The following is a 17,425-nucleotide window of genomic DNA, read 5'->3' as shown; positions in this document are numbered from 1 at the left end:
AGTAACTTCGTTGATAGTCACATCGAGGTAATGGAACTCCTCTATGTGTGCTTCCCAGTTCTGCTGTCTAGCTAATGCTGATCTTGTGATTAAAGCACCAGATTGGGACCCAGGAAATCTGGATTCTGTTCCCAGCCTTACCATGGACTTCCCATGGGATGTAGGCAAATTTCAAAGTGTTCCTGCACCGTGACCATAAATGAGCACACAAAACAAGGATGGCTGCACGCAAATGGTTAGTTAGGTCTAAAAACAAGGACCTCCATCTCCCCACCTGTAAAATGGGGACAATGACACTTGCCAATGTGATACTGTTGCTGTGAAGCTAATATGAATTTATTGGTGTTTGTAAAGCACTTTAATGTCCTTGGATCGAAGACACTATATAAGGACAAAGAATTCTTCTTCTTCCTTCATCATGAATTAGGAGTCATTCAAACAAGGAAATAGAAAGAATGCTTGTTAAAGTAATAAACCTCTTCAGAGACTAGAACCCCATGCTCTGGGTGTCCCTAACCCTCTGACTGCCAGAACCTGGGACTGGCCGACAGGGATGGATCACTCGATAATTGCCCTGTTCAGTTCATCTGGCACCAGCTATCATTGGAAGACAGGATACTGGACTAGATGGACCATTGGCCATGCTGGGTCAGACCTTTCTTATGTTCTAATAGTTTGGATTTGCATCAGATTAAAAGAACCTCAGTGATATTTCAGGGGAACTCTTTTGGGGAAAAGGAAAGGCTGCCTAAGGAATCATCGTTAAAAGACTGACTCTGGAGGAAGTATTACCAAAAATGGCGGTCCCAGACAGAGAAGGGAACACTGCTTTGCTGCTGTCAAACCTCAGCATTTGAGACACTTGCCTTGACCAAGGGAGCATCCACATTCTTGACAGACTTGAACAGAATATTAAATCCTTCCGTATTAAAACATTTTGTCGCCCAATATTTTTGGCGTTATCAAAGGGAGGAGACTGGGATTCAATAGAAGCAACTGACAATTTAACAGCTGACTTCACTATTTCAGGTGGTGACAGTTCGGAAGGGCTCAGCTCGTCCCAAATCATCTGATTTAGCCTCCGTTTTTCCCCTTCCATTCAGAATGGCAGGAAATATTTGTAGAGCCCAGAGCAGCTGTCCTTTCCAAAACAGGGAGACATGCCATAGTTTGATAGTATACTACTGGATGTGGGCTTGGTCCTAGTCTGTTTTTAATGGGACTAACACCAAAAAAAACCAAGCCACCATTTGTGCTTTTTAAAAGAGGGATCAGTGACATTAAAACAAAGGATGATTAATTACCCTGGAGCTTTCTCCATTTACAACTGAATGACTTTGGTTGTGATGAAATTCATGAGTCAAAAACTACTGATTTCACTATACGTGCCTAGTTAAAAACGGTGCAATTGCCCCAGTGCGGAAACAGTTATTCTTGTACAAATATGCTTATCTGAATATAACTTATTTCCATAAGAGGAATAGCTATACTGACAAAAGGCACCTTCATATTGCTATGACTGCGTCCACAGGAGTTATATAGTTATAATTATACTGGGGGGAGGGGGAGGAATAATCACATCTGTGACCTAAGCTGTTATATTGTACCACAACTGTATTTAGACCAGGTCTTGACTCATCGGGTTAGTGCATGGCGTAGTGGGCATTTTCCCATGATTTCCTCTGTTGTGTGTAGATGTCTATAATGCAGACTAACAAACTGCCTTTTTAAATGACAGAGGGACCCTTGCCTATAGTGAGTGTATTGATTACAGAATTCTCCTGAAAATTAAAAGAGAATTGGGTGATCAAAATGCTGAGGTAACATTGAAAAACTCAGCCCACATGCTGACCTCTCTGGTTTAGCTAGAGAACCTTCTGAAGGAGCAGAGAATACTTGGGATCATGACACAATAAGGGACAACAGACTGAAATGTGAGGAATTCAAATGACCAACATAGACCGAGGAGAAAAATCTCTTTGTGAAAGTCCACCACCACAACACAATAGTTCAGACTCAGCTTCGACATCTTCTGCCAGTCCTAGTGCTCTTCAACTGTCCCAGTCTGCTCTTCACCAAACAGCCACTCCCAGCTCTTCCTAGCTGGAGCTCAGCCTTCTTCCACACACTCGCTCTCACTTTCTGGCCCAGAAAGAGCCACAGAGAGCACCTCTTCCCCCTGCTGCTGTGTCCCCCTTTATAAGGCCTGGGTGCCTTCCCCTAAGCCCAATTTGGCAACAGGTAATCAGTCACAGGTGTATTGGACCTCTCCTCCTCCCGCACCTGCTCCCTCTTAAAGGGGCCAGTCACCCGGTGCCACTCCCATTGACCCCAATTGTGTAGGCTCAGACCCTAAGTAGATGCTGAGTGCTCCCGATTTCCACTGAGGTTCACGGGCCAAACGATGGCCAAAGGCGAGCTCTCGGGGCATTCCCCCCCAAAAGACACAGGACATCTTTGTTAGTTACCTCAACCTCCCAAGAGAACACACAACATTCAGACTATTAATGGAAAGCAGCAGCTCTGGCTTCCTGCACCTTGTAATGGACCAGTCCAGTGTCTGTCTCCTTTTACCATCCCCGGAATCTAGGAAGGGGAAAGTGGGGGGAGAGGGAGGTCAGATTCAGGGAGTAATCCTGCGAACAGCTGCCTGACGCTTTGGAAACATGCTTGTGTGGGAATTAGCGCACTTGCCCACATGCATTCTCCAGAGCCATATCAGCTTTCAGTCAGAAGCCAATTTAGGAGCTAACGGGCATTTTCAGCTATTTATAAGACTTTTCTCTTAAGGGCCCATCCACACTACAGATATAATAGAATCAGGGGACCTGGTTACAACATGGTCACCATGTGTCGTGTAAATGGAACCTAGCTAGGTTCTTTAACTGGGTAAAGCCTTAGACACCTTAAAACCTGGGATATATTATCGATAGGAAATCCAACACGTATCTATGCTATTTATAGTGAGAAAACCTGTCCAATGTTCTAGAACACACTATCCCTGGAGACTCCCATTTTAACTCTTCAACAGTCCAACTGTAGTCCATGGCAAATTTTCCCCTGGGTTTCAAATGGAGCAGGAGCAGGCTCTCAATTTGCAACAGGTCTGATTTTCCTAGCTGCTAAACAAGGAACATGATTAGAATATCTGCGTTATGATCATACAGGGGTCTGAGTGCAACAGGTCAGGCCCTTATCAGGTCCTCTTCATATACACCATAAAGTTTGTCATCACAACATACAGCACTAACAACATGCAGTTCATGTGACTTTATTTAAATAGAACAGAAGCAGAACAATGGGATTCCCAGTGAAAGAAATGGGAAGAAAGGAAAAAGAAAGGAAAAAATTGTTTAGTGACATGAATTACTAGTTTTGGCAATAAAATTCTGTATCTCATCTGCTCTTACAATTTAGTGGAGACATTTTCCAACTAACAAATTTAAAATAGGTATTGTATAGATATTAATGTTAACTATACTCAGGGATCAAATCATAGTCCACCAGTATAAGTTATTTCACAGGGCTAGACTTTATCACCCTGATTCCCATTGAATAGCACCTTACTCTCCAAATGGTCCCCATTTAAATCAATGGGACTCTTGCACAGTAAGATATTATTTAATGTGAGTATGGGTGGAAGAATTGGACCCTAAATTTTCAATGTATTACACAACAGTTTGCAGCACAAATATAGATTATATAGAAAAAACAAAGTAAATTATGTTGTTAAATAAATATACCATGGTAGCCAAACGGCAAATCTGAAAGCATGAGGGAATTACTCCTGACCCCAATCCCTAGCCCCCAGTGCATTTTATTGCATCAAGAATTACATTTTGTTCAAGAATCTGTGACATACAGACAGAATTATTTCACTTGCTAAAATTCCTAAAGTAAAACTGCCAAAATGAATACAAGTCCTGGAACACAGAAAGCCAGAGTCCTGATTCAGGCCAGCACTTAAGCACATTCCTAAGTCCATTCCTATTCAGAAATGCACTGAAGTACAGGCCTAAAGCTAAGCACATGCTTATATGCTTTCCTGACTAGGAATGGCTTCATGATTCTGGGCCCAAATGCAGACCTAATGTGAGCAGGTGAAAACCCAGAGACATCAGAGACAGCCCCAGGTCCGTATCTGGCTTCCCAAAATGCTAAAGGATGATCAGATTTCTTAAAACAATCTGCACTTATCGCCGAGGTGATTCGGGTTTCTCCTTGAACACACTGACTAAAAAGATATTATAGGACTGAAATGTTTATTTAATATTTTAAAAGCCTCCTGTGTATTGTTATCATTTGGTTTAAAAATTACAAATCTCTTAACACTTTCCCCTCCTCCTCCTCATCGCTGTCAGTCACATTGACTTGCTGGATGCTGGAGGGTGTGGACGGGGTTGCTGTGAAAACGTTCTCCAAGGCTCCAATATCCAGCTGTGGCATGGGGGCTAAATACTCCTCCTCGCTATGGCTGTGGCTGTTGTAATAAGACACTCCCTCTAGGCTCTCACAGCTGCGGGAATCTTCACTCTGTGCGCGCTCATCTGGGTACTCCCTGAAAGGATAGTCTCTATTCAGAGCAGAAAACATAGCCTCGTGCTTTTGGTACTGGTCTTCGTAAAAGCCAAGACATTCGGGCATTGAGCTGGGGAAATTCCCATAGCCAAATGGAGGGCGGCTGTACGGGCACGTGCTGCAGTGAGAGAGACCAAGAGACGATAAATCAAGCTTTCTGCCACGGTGCTAAGTTGTATTGCAAAAGGACTACGTAAGACTGGCTTCATTTCTATTGGGGACTGAAGATGAATGATCTGCATTAGCCAATTCATACAGTAGTGAGATATTTAAACACACTAACCTCTATAAACACTGCAGCCACCCTATATACAAGGAGAGTCATACCTAAGGTCTATGACAGAGACACCAGCCTACATATGCAGCTCTGTTGCTGCTGGATATACCCAAGAAGTTGTTTTTTTAAAAACAATTGTATTTATTAGTGTAAATACAGCAGAACCTCAGAGTTACAAACACCTTGGGAATGGAGGTTGTTCGTAACTCTGAAATGTTTGTAACTCTGAACAAAACATTGTGGTTGTTCTTTCAAAAGTTTACAGCTGAATATTGACTTAATACAGCTTTGAAACTTTACAATGCAGAAGAAAAATGCTGCTTTTAACCATCTTAATGTAAATGAAACAAGCACAGAAACAGTTACCTTGTCAAATTGCTTTAAACTTTCCCATTTTTTAGTAGTTTATGTTTAACACAATACTGTATCGTATTTGCTTTGTGTGTGTGTCTGCTGCTGCCGGATTGCGCACTTCCAGTTCCAAATGAGGTGTGTGGTTGACTGGTCAGTTTGTAACTCTGGTGTTCGTAACTCTGAGGTTCTACGGTAATGTCACAGATAAAATATCAGGGGGTAGCCAACCCAGGAACCAATCCCTGTAGCAAACCTCGTTGCCTACTCTGTCCCCATATCTACTCTGGCAACACCATCAGAGGACCCAACCACATCAGCCACACCATCAGGGGCTCATTCACCTGCACATCCACTAATGTTATATATGCCATCATGTGCCAGCAATGCCCCTCTGCCATGTACATTGGGCAAACCAGACAGTCCCTCCACAAAAGAATAAATGGACACAAATTGGACATCAGGAATGGTAACATACATAAGCCAGTAAGTGAACACTTCAATCTCCCTGGTCATTCTATTACAGATTTAAAAGTCACTATAATTGAACAAAAAAACTTCAGAAACAGACTTCAAAGAGAAACAGCAGAACTAAAATTCATTTGCAAATTTAACACCATTAATCTGGGCTTGAATAGGGACTAGGAGTGGCTGGCTCATTACAGAAGCAGCTTTTCCTCTCTGGAATTGACACCTCCTCATCTATTATTGGGAGTGGACTACATCCACCCTGATTGAATTGGCCCTGTCAACACTGGTTCTCCACTTGCGAAGTAACCCCCTGCTCTCCATGTGTCAGTATATAATGCCTGCATCTGTAACTTTCACTCTATGCAGCCGAAGAAGTGAGGTTTTTACCCATGAAAGCTTATGCCCAAATAAATCTGTTAGTCTTTAAGGTGCCACCAGACTCCTTGATGTTTTTACAGATAAAATAGTGTCCTACACACTATCAAGCATTTTATCAAACATACCCAAATAGTAAAACCAAGCATCATAACCTAAAGGGCGATATGGTAGAGGTCTATAAAATCATGAATGGTGTGGGAAAAAAGTGTTATTTACCCTGTCACATAACACAAGAACCAGAGATCAACCAATGAAATTAATCGGCAGCAGGTTTAAAACAACAAAAGGAAGTATTTCTTCACACAATGCACAGTCAACCTGTGGAACTCGTTGCCAGGGATGTTGTGAAGGCCAAATATATAACTGGGTTCAAAAAAGAATGAGATAAGTTCATGGAGGATAGATCCATCAATGGCTATTAGCCAAGATGGTCATGGATGCAACTCCATGCTCTGGGCGTCCCTAGTCTCTGACTGCCAGATTCTGGGACTGGATGACAGCGGATGGATCATCTGATAACTGCCCTATTCTGTTCGTTCCCTCTGAAGCATCTGGCATTGGCCACTGTCAGAAGACAGGCTACTGGGCTAAATGGACCATTGGTCTGACCCAATATGGTCGTTCTTATGTTCTAATCCAGTTTATGTGATCTCCGCAGGCCACCATTTATAGTGGAGTTGGAGACAGCTAAAAAAATTCCTTTTATTTCCTTTTTAAATCATGTCTTGCAGCTGCTAGATTGTTAGTAAACAAGAAGGATGTCAGGGAATCCTGTCCCTCAGAGTATACTAGGTAAAGAGGATACATCAGTGGTTCACAACCCGTGGGCTGCTTGCAGCCTAGTCAGCACACAGCTGTTGCCCATGTAACATCCTCAGGGCCATTCAGGTAGTATATATATGTGTGGCTATGGCGCACATAACACAGAGAGCACTGCATATGCGGCCTAAAATGGTGCATAGGTTGAGAACCCCACTAGGATACATGGCTAGACATCATTAGGGTGACCAGATCACCCAGGTCAAATATCGGGACACGGGCGGGGGGGGGGCGGGGGAAGGAGGAGCAAAAAAAAGAAAGGTGGCAGAGAAAAAAAAAACAAAAACAAAAACAAAAACCCTCCTCCACAAGTGCTGGAGGGAGGCCCCAGAGATGCAGGGGCAGCGGGGTGCCGTGAGTGAGAGTCCGGCCTGGCCCCGAGCAGGCAGGACTCAGTCGGGCAGTAGGGAGAGGAGGGGGTGGCCCGCGGGGCCAGGCAGCGGCTGTTCTCCCCCCCGGGCAGCGGGACTCGGGAGCAGCCGCTGCTGCAGCTCCCACTGCCGCGGGGGGAGGAAGCGGCCAATGGCCAAGCTCGGCGGCTGCAGATCTGGTGCCCGGGCCCGAACCCGGGCATGCAGTGGCAACCCAGCGCGCACGCTGCGCCCAGCCCTGGCCAGTCACGTCTGGGCTGCTGCCCAGCTGGTGCTATCCCGCGGTGGCCCTGAAGTGGGGGCAGCAGGCCCCAGACCCTCCGTCCTGCTCGGGTCCCGCAGGGGAATGAACGGGCCTGGGCTGCCGATGCCTCCGCCCCGGGGCTGCCACGGGATTGCACCAGCTGGGCAGTAGCCCAGACACGACTGGCCAGGGGCTTGCGCACTGCTGGGTCCCCGCAACAGGCCCGGGCTCGGGGGGTTCGGGCCCAGGCGCCAGAGCCGCAGCCACCGAGCTTGGCCATCGGTCGCTTCCTCCCCCCGCGGCAGTGGGAGCTGCAGCAGCGGCTGCTCCTGAGTCCCGCTGCTCGGGGGGGAGAACAGCCACCGCCTGGCCCCGCAGGCCGCCCCCCTACTCTCCCTACTGCCCGACTGAGTCCTGCCTGCTCGGGGCCAGGCCGGACTCTCACTCACCCCGGCCCCACGCTCCCCCTGCGTCTCCGGGGCCTCCCTCCAGCGCTTGTGGAGGGAGGAGGAAGGGCGAGCCTGGAGAAGAGGCGGGGATTTGGGGAGAGAGGGGACGGAGTCGGGGCGGGGGGAGACGCGAGCACTTCCGGGCTCCGGAGCATTTGATTGTTTGTCCAGTGTCCCGACCTAACATCGGTCGGGACGCGGGACAAACAAGCAAATATCGGGACAGTCCCAATAAAATCAGGACGTCTGGTCACCCTAGACATGGTGCAATTGACAGTTGAAAGTGAGAAACTCCAGAAAAAGAATCACACAAGGTGATAAAAAATTGCTCCCCAAAACAACTAATAACTGATTTTTTATCCTGATTCAGGACCCAGAGGGCCAAAGTGTATTACAATTTATTCAGTGTTGTAGATATATACAGTAATATATATATTACTGTAGAGTAACTAAAGTGTGTGAAACACGTAATAGAGCCCTTCTCTAATGATATTATAGTTTAATGATATGTATTGGTACAATGCAGATCCAGGCTTCAATGGTACTATTCACATCTCTTAAGAGAGCATATGGATAGGATCCCAAAAGCAGCTGGTACAAACACGGTCAAGAGGTCTTTCCTTAAATTTCTTCAATCCAGCTGCTAATTTTTAGCACACAATTTTTCACACACATTCATTTGCACAATCAGTGCTATACAAAAAAGATGAATTGTTTTAGAACACCAAACAGATTGTTATGGTCTGAGCAAAAAAAACCACCCCCCAAGCTGCTCGTGAGCTCTGCCTAATGTCGGAAACCAAAGGCCAAAGCTCAGCTCATCTTTAGTGCCCAATGTGAAGGCAGGCACCAATGCATCAATGCTATAGTGTGTTATTCAAGTGATAATAACTTTGGTCTATTATTTAAGGTTCTTGAACTTAACACATGCCCACAGACTGACTTGTGTTGCAGATACGATCTGTCCATTAAGGTCTTTCAATTTTCATGGGTCATCTTCTGCCCTGATTTACTCTCAAGACAACCCCATTGACTTCATGCAGGCACATTCTACTGAGATCAATAGGAGAGTGCAGTGTGTAAGTCAAGGCAGAATGTGGCCCCAAATCTTTAAGCATTGCCTCCAGCTGGAGAGTGATCGTTGTAATCATTTGTGATCAAATATAGGAAAATTGGCTACTTACAAAAAATAAGCTATGAAAATGAACACTGAGCTCGCTCATTTCTCCATTCAAAGTGACACAGAGTTTGTGCAGTGTGAATTCTCTTCATTGATCTCTATGCACTAGCTGGCTTGCAGGTATTCTTGGGCCTGAACAGCACATTCTGCTGTTGCTCACCGGCTGCTACAAGGCACTGGAGCCTGCAGGCAGTCACTGTTGAACCAATAGCAGTCCCTCTGCACGTGGTCAGTTTAGTCAACACTGAAATACTGTAACAGGGGTGTACAAACCCAAGAGTTCTTGGTTCAAGTTGTTCTTCTCCAGTTGACTAACCCAAAGGTGCAAAGAATATACTATGGTTTATTTGCTATATCATCCCCAGGGCTCTTCCCGATGGTAAGACCTCAGAACTATCCCTTTTCATAGAGACAACCCCACCAAGGTGTTTGGGGTACTATGTAACCAGCTCAAATGCTTGCCCAGTTATTTGTTTTTATTTCCATAACTTTTACTCAATATATTTTTGTTGAATTCAATTGCACTGCTGGGACTTGGGTGGCGGGGAGGGGCAGCAAGCACTTCTATTTACTGTTAGCTTGGAACACACAATAGCTTGGAGCTATTGGTAGTTGGGTACAACTGAGAGCAGCCTCGAGCTGCCAGGTCCCACAACTGGGGAGCTGTTAAGGTGGCATTAAGCCCACTTTCCCGCACAGCCTTGCATTCTTGCACTGAGAGTCATTTGACCAGTCTGCTGTTCTTTGCACTCTTTCTATAAGCAGTAGGTTTCATTGACCTTTAGCACATACATGCGCTCGCTAGAATTTAAATGAATGACTTAATTACCTTGATGGGAAGTAGTGGGGTCCAGGTAAGAAGTAAGGGTGATGAAACGAAAATCGAGGAGGAGCTCCAAAGAGAGTGGCTGGATGACCAATGGGAGGAGGTTGATAGAGATGTGAGTGAGGAATGGGAGGAGCTTGGGGAATTGGTGCACTTCTAGGACAAGTAGAAACAGCTGAGTACTCCTTAGGGGGTTGACTATTAGAGACAGGAAATCTGGAGTGAGTGGTGCTGGCATTACTTGGGTTCCTGCTGGAGCTCTCAATGCAAACTGGGATAGGTCTCTTTACAGAACAACTTGATCCGGAAGGTACATGATGAGCTTCTGTCTGTGCAGGTCCAGCAAAGCGCTGTGGTGGAATTACAGGGTGAAGGGGCAGATTTGGAGCTGGGACAGCCACTGGTGTGGTGCTTCCAACACTCGGCTGGAAAAGTGTAATTGGACCTGGATGTTGAATGGAAGGAGCTGGCAGCTGGATAGTAGAAGGGGCTTCACCTTTTGAAAACAGAAATGATTATTGATCAATCATGAATGGAAGGGTTCCAGTAAGAGCATTTTATAAGTACCACTTTAGCTAACTACACACAGACTAGAAAGTATCAGAGGGGTAGCCGTGTTAGTCTGGATCTGTAAAAAGCGGCAGAGAGTCCTGTGGCATCTTATAGACTAACAGAAGTATTGGAGCATAAGCTTTCGTGGGTGAATACCCACTTCATCAGACGCATGTGGTGGAAATTTCCAGAGGCAGGTATAAATATGCAGGCAAGAATCAGTCTGTTTCTCCTCCCTAGGTGTTCACACCTCAACTGCTAGAAGAGGGCCTCATCCTCCCTGATTGAACTAACCTCGTTATCTCTAGACGGATTCTTGCTTGCATATTTATATCTGCCTCTGGAAATTTCCACCACATGTGTCTGACAAAGTGGGTATTCACCCACGAAAGCTTATGCTCCAATACTTCTGTTAGTCTCTAAGGTGCCACAGGACTCTTTGCCGCTTTTTATAGAATAGAAAGAAGACAGATATGCTAAGTTCCCGGGCGGATTCTGTATTGTCCTCCTCCATCTCCCAAACCAAAAACAGAGACAGCTCAACATTTCTTCTGTCCTTGGAAATCCCCTCCTCAGAAACCAAGACAGTTTTCTCACCTCTACTGAGTAACACACCAACCTTTGTCACACTGATATCCAAATCTGAATGTAATTAAGTGTATTAGCAAATTTAAGAAGGATGACAGGTGGTTAACTCCAACGCTGCTTTATTGAAATGCTGCCATTACAGGGCTCTCTAACCCATCTCTCCAGAGCATCTTCAGCAAAACACCCCTATAATTCACAATCATATGCCACTTAGCAAGCCAGTATGGACCTGCAATGTATACATAAAGAATATATGCATACAGTCTCAGCTGATGTAAACCTGCTTAGTTCAACTGTGGCCCTAAGAAACAGAATCAAGTGGGAATACCAAATTGCCCCAAAATTGTTATTTTTCATTTGTTTTGAAAAAGGACACACCAGGCAATGTTTGTTCACTTTGTCATAATTTACAGACATGTTTCTGTATCATTTTTGTGATATTAAAGTTATCATTTAGAGTGTGCCTCTCCTACAGAACGATTCCAAAGCATTTTGGGGACATTTTCAAAAGTGCCTAAGTGACTTCAAAGCCTAAATCTCAAGTCACTGGAATGTAGGCACTTTGGAAAATTTTGTCCTTCACAACAATATATTCAGGAATCACTTCAACTATAACTAAAGTATAGCCACCTCTGGGATGAAACAGAGTAGGTATTAAAGGCAGCATAATAACACTATACAATAGTTTAGATGTAGGCACAATTTTGCACATGCACTTTTTTGTGCACACTTCTCTCATAACCAGGTTTTGGTGTGTACAGAAACTTGGATTTGTGTACTCAAACCGAATGTGTGTTTGCAAATTAGAGAGACAAAGCGAACGAGGTAATTTTTTTATTGGACCAACTTCTGTTGGTGAGAGAGACAATCTTTTGAGCTTATACAGAGTTCTTGCTCAGGACATGAAGAGCTCTGTGTAAGCGTGAAAGCTTGTCTCTCTCACCAACAGATGTTGGTCCAATAAAAACTATTACCTCACTCACCTTATGTCTCTAATATCCTGGGACCAACATGGTTAACATAATTTGCAAATTAGCTAGTTAAATACATAATTATTTTCCAGTTGTGTATGCAAAGCTGAGTTGCTGTGCATGCAAAACTGTGGCTGTGAAAACACTGTACATCTAGAAAATTGTGTGCAAAGTTGCACCTGCACGTTTAGATGCAGCTTTTAAAAATGCAGCCCTCACATTATCAACATCTTTCCCTGTGACGCTTTTTCTGACAAATTTCACCTTGTCCTCTTAAGCAGCTTTGCCACTGGACTGTTGCTTTAAACACTCTTATGCTGGCTTACGCTTGACCTTATACAGGATACAATTTTCTTATTATTATTGAATGAATTCACCAAAACTAATTGAACAAACTCACAGACAGGATGTCCAATACTGTTCTGTACACTGGGAATGACAACGGAGTAAGTGGGTGATCGGAAAGGATAAATTGTGGTTGGGTTTGTAGTGATGATGTTCTGAGAGGTGCCGGAAAATACAGTGGAGACAGTCAATGGGAAGCGCTTTCTTTTGCCGGGTCGTGGTTGGTAAACCCAGCCTGTGGGAGAGTAAATGAGAAAGCTTAAGGCAGATTTCATAGACATGTGGGCCAGTTTCTTGCACTGTAACAAGACATGAAAAACCACGACAACCGCAATTCTGAAAAGTCTGTATGGATCCACAACAAGGGCAAATCCTCTTCCAGTTGAAGTTAATAGCAAAACTCCCTTTCACTTCAATAAAGTGGCAGACTGAGCACCCTATCAGAGAGTATGATGAAACTGGCACATTCTCTCATTCTTTTCATATTAACATACGTTATTATGTGGTTGGTGGAGGAGATACAGGATCAGAAAACCAGAGGGGCCAGTGTGGCGCAGGTTAACACCACATTATGAAGAGAGGGTACAGGAGAAAATGGCAATGCATCTTGGACTTTATTTTGAAAAAATATGGTAATATTAAAAATATGGCTCTGGATTTATAATCTCACTGGCTCCCTAATTCTCAAATACACCTGTGCAAATTTCATTTACCTCAGTGAGACTGTAGAGATGTAATAGTTAAGGAAGAATTTGACCCAATGGGAGCTGTGCATATATTACTGCAGGCAGAACTAGGTTTGCCTCTGATACATACACCAATCAAATAGTAAGAGACTTGTAAAAATGATGGTAGGTCATTTATACCCATTAGGTTTCATTAGACTTTTTGTCTCGGTTATGATGTTTAAAGGAGGCCTGAATGTTTGGGGGTGTTTAATATTATGTTTTGTCTTCTGTTTGTTTTTGACATAAGAAATTCAGATCTTGTCTACTCTGGAATACTCTGTGGCAGCCTGGAGAACAAGTCGGATTATGACATCACAAATATAAAGGACGTAGCACCTTATAGTTTAGTGATTTTTATTCAGTTTAAAAACTCTGTTTTTTTCACATGTTTAAATTACTCAGGAGAAAAATGCTTTGTTAAAGATTCACTACCCTGCCCCCTTCAGTTAAAGGCTGAAAAAAGTCTCATTCCACATCTGAGATCTCCAACAAATCCTCCGGCCAAAACACAGTAAACCAGATTTGAGCCTTGATTCACCTCTGGATTACTTACAATAGTGTAATATAGACAGCTGAAAATTGGAGTAAAAAGGGGTGAATGAGACCCTTGGTATTCCTGCTATTTCTAAGCTAATATTAATAAATGTGTTTCCAATGAAAATGAGGATTTTTGTTCAGATTTAACATTTGTATTTGGCTTTAACGTTCCCTTACAGCTTTGCAACCCAACATTTCCTACAGCTTTGCAGCATTATATTTGTGCATGGAAAACAGAAAGTGAAACTCACTAAAAATTGTTTATAAAGTTAAACTGACTAGTTTAATTTCTTTGCCCAATCTGAGTGAAAAGAAAAATATAAAGAAACAGAATAACTGATGAAAAGTAAATTAGATTTGAAAATCTTTGAATTTTAATAATCTAATTTGTAATTGATGTTATAGCTATAGATTTCTTTATTTTTAATTATATGGGTATTGGACGCTATTATTATTTACATTATTACTCCCAGACAGGAAATTGTTAGTCCACAGTTAAGGTTGAAAAAATTATTTAATCTATTTATAGGCATTTCTATGTCCTTGTCACCATAGTATCTGATAAAATTAATTTTTAGGAAAATGCCTTAAATGAATATTACAATTTTAGGAACAAATAACTCTAGAAGCACAGGGAATTCAAAGTTCAGAATACTGTGCTCCAAGAACCAAACATTAGGAGTTGGGGACCCTCCTCTTACCCACCTCCACACAGGGTTTTCTTCTTCCCATTTAGCATACTGACCCTCATTCCCTATATGGCTTTTCCTTTCCCAATCCTACTGGACTAGATTCATTTGCCTATCACGTGGCTCTCTGCCTGCCATTTCCCCCACCCTGGGCATCTGTATCAGTCCATGCAGAATACTGCACTAGGCCATGATCACTTTATAAAGTCAACATTTTGGGGTAATGCAAACTTTTAAAACATGCAGTGTAAGGAAGTGTATGCATTTTTTACCAGGAAATTCCTCTCTGTGCTTTTCTTTAATCTTTTGAGCTTCATCATAATAGGGCTTCTTTTGCTCTTCAGTGAGTTTGTTCCACTCTAATCCAAGCTGGACACTGATTTCTGCATTATTGGCAGCTGGGTTAGCTTTGGCTAGTGCCGGCCGGTGAATTCTTGCCCACACCATAAATGCATTCATTGGACGTTTTACATGGCCATTTCTGTCTTTGCTAAATGGGGTATCTGGTATCCCTACATAACAAAAATCAGGAAAGAATATCATTAGGCAGACAGCACATGCAATGTTGCCGTAAATCATATTTAAAGAAAGAATCCACCTAAACCCAAACAAAAGAAACACCCGGATTCTGGAACCCACAAGCCTCCATACACATTTGGAGAATTGCCCCTGGAAAAAACATTTAAGTGTCGTCAACTAAGAGAATTCTGGAGTAATGACTAGCCACAAGTGAAATACTCCATAAAAACTAATTTAAATATTTGACATTACACTATCTGCTATTGTGGCATAAAGCAACAGAGTCCTGCGGCACCTTTAAGACTAATAGATGTATTGGAGCATAAGCTTTCGTGGGTGAATACCCACTTCATCAGACGTATGTAATGGATGTATTGTGGCATAGTCTCTCTCTCTTTCATACAGATCACAGCTAATTTCACCATAATAAAAAAAATGGTAGGGGGTTTGTTTTCATTTGACTAATTATTGTGTTATGTAATGCATATGTTTATAAAGGCACCACAGTATCAGTGCAAGCTTATGCACAGTGCAACAGTAATGCACCTAAACCCTGACCTTGCAGGGACCACATTCAGTGGTAATATGCTATTTCAGTTCCATAGCCACTCAATTCTTGGCTTCTCTGCTAAGTCTGCCAGATGGTGCTAGTTTTTTGTGAGATGTGGATACCTTTGCTGGAAGGACTGATGAATCTACTAAATGCTCATCAGATGCAATCAACTTCCAATCACAACCAATAGGGCTGGATTTGAGCTGATGACCTAAAGGTGGAAGGTTTCCACTCCACTACTAATTCACTTAGCAAGCAGTCCCTCTATGAAAGGTATTTCTAAATGCACCAATCACTTAAACCCTGCATTATCAATGAAAGGACAAGGGTCTATTAGGCATTAGGACAGAAATTAATTTTAAAGGTCAAAATTGAGCTCCTAAATCCACTCTTAAAGATTAAGCCCTGCATTTTCAAAATCGGGCCGGTGCCTAAACAAGGACTTTAAAGACTGCTTCTAGGCTCCTGTTCTTGAAAATCTTAGGCTTTATAGCTAAGAATCAGACACCTGCTACAGGGGGCTAAAGTCAGAACTGGAGTAAGCAGCTGCACAGACGTCAAAGAGCTGAACCCTCTCAAACCCAGGTTGAATGTGACCCTGTGTGTTTACACTCTCAGTGCAGGTGGAAATGATATGGATACAGTTTACATAGAAAGGCCAGTACTTCAATAGCATTTCCACTTGTGTTTCCTAACTGCTAGCATTCCAACTATGGGGCAACACGTGTTGAAGCCTTGGACATTCCGATGCCATAGAATAATACCTGCATCAGAGGGCAGCACTGTGAGGGGCACATCCTTAGTTTCAATTTTGACTGAAGGCTCCAGTAAGGATTGCATTTTAAGGGGCACTTGGGCCAGGGGCACTTTAGTCACTCGGATCAGCTCAGAAGGTGGAGGTCCCTGCAACTGGATCCTGGCCCCAGAGGGTACTGGATGGAGTGTCAATGGGATCTTCAGGTCTTGAGGATGCTGTGCTCCAAACCCACCAGGCGGCTGAGCCGCGGGGGCATCTTTGCTGGCATGAGTCGGGCCGCTGAAGGATCCAGCTGGCTTGGACGACACAGCGTCTTCCCTCCCCTTGCACTCCTCACCGGCTGCCTCTGCCTGCTCTGTCTTGATTGCTCCTTCTTTCCCAGTCCCCGAGGCCACGCTGCCCCCCCCAGTCTCTTTCACCATCACCTCTTTCTGGCTCTCCTCTGCGTTCCCCCCTTTTTGATCCCCTCCTCTCCTGACGGTGCCGCCGGCCGCGAGCTGGGTCCCCTCTTTCCCTGCTCGTCGGGCTGCGGCGGCCTTGAGCTCGCCCCTCTTTCTCTTGCTGCAGCCGCTGCACCCCAGCTGGCCCTCTTGCTCCTGCTTCTCCGCTTTCCCCTGCAGCCCCCGGGGGGGCTCACTCCCCCCCTGCTGCTCCCCAGGTCCCAGCGCAGCCGTGGGGGGCAGCAGCTGCTTGCTGGGGGAACTTTGCCCATTCAGGGGGTGCAGCTCCTTGCAGGGGGCGCCCTGCCCGGGGAGGGGGCACAGGAGCTGAGGGAGGGGCCCCGGCCTGGGGGGGAGGAGCAGGAGGTGCGGCTCCCTGCCCCCCTGCCTGGTGAGGGGGTGCAGGAGGAGGTGCTCCAAGCGGGGTGCCGCCTGCCCGGCTGGGGGGTGCGGTTGCCGGGGGGGCTCCTCCTGCGGCCCCCCCTCCATGGCGCAGGCGGGGCCCGGCGGGAGGGGGATTGTCGGGGATTGTGAGCTCAGCCGCCTCCCTCTGTCGCCGTCCGTTTGTTTCCTGCGGTTGCTTCGCAAACGTTCTCAGCGGCCCCCGGCCCCGCCCCGCCCGCGGCACGCGCTGCCCTCCGCGCCTCGCGCCCCGCCCGGGGCCGCCGCAAATGGCAACGGCGGGGCGCCACGTGCCGCCCCGCGCGCCCGGCGGTCGCCATGGAGACGCGCAACAATGGCGTTGCCACGGCGACCCCGGGAGGAACGCGTGGCGGCTCGCGACGCCTGCAGCCCGGCGCAG

The 17,425-nt window shown here is 45.1% G+C and overlaps 1 protein-coding gene across 1 annotated transcript; it reads right to left on the bottom strand.

The window, feature by feature from the left end:
- Positions 1 to 3,242: 3,242 nt before the first annotated feature.
- On the bottom strand, positions 3,243 to 16,937 carry SOX30 (SRY-box transcription factor 30). Its single transcript, XM_034779823.1, has 5 exons — positions 16,191 to 16,937; positions 14,627 to 14,866; positions 12,456 to 12,635; positions 9,948 to 10,440; positions 3,243 to 4,696 (listed from the first exon to the last, which is right to left on the bottom strand). The coding sequence occupies exons 1-5, from the start codon at positions 16,603 to 16,605 to the stop codon at positions 4,315 to 4,317; spliced, it is 1,710 nt and encodes a 569-aa protein (XP_034635714.1). The 5' UTR covers positions 16,606 to 16,937; the 3' UTR covers positions 3,243 to 4,314.
- Positions 16,938 to 17,425: the final 488 nt, after the last annotated feature.

This window comes from Trachemys scripta, chromosome 8 (assembly GCF_013100865.1).
Source record: "Trachemys scripta elegans isolate TJP31775 chromosome 8, CAS_Tse_1.0, whole genome shotgun sequence".
Lineage (NCBI taxonomy): Eukaryota > Metazoa > Chordata > Testudines > Emydidae > Trachemys > Trachemys scripta.
Note: the sequence above shows the minus strand (reverse complement) of the source record. Positions and strands in the feature narration are given on the sequence as shown.

What these genes read in the sequence shown, in the direction of transcription:
- SOX30 (XM_034779823.1), bottom strand. Translation starts at nt 16,605, where the DNA reads ATGGTGAAAGAGACTGGGGGGGGCAGCGTGGCCTCGGGGACTGGGAAA. An exon ending in GCACAGAGAGGAATTTCCTG is followed by an intron (nt 12,636 to 14,626) that starts GTAAAAAATGCA and finishes ACTCTCCCACAG; the next exon opens with GCTGGGTTTACCAACCACGA. An exon ending in CCCCACTACTTCCCATCAAG is followed by an intron (nt 4,697 to 9,947) that starts GTAATTAAGTCA and finishes CTCTCACTGCAG; the next exon opens with CACGTGCCCGTACAGCCGCC.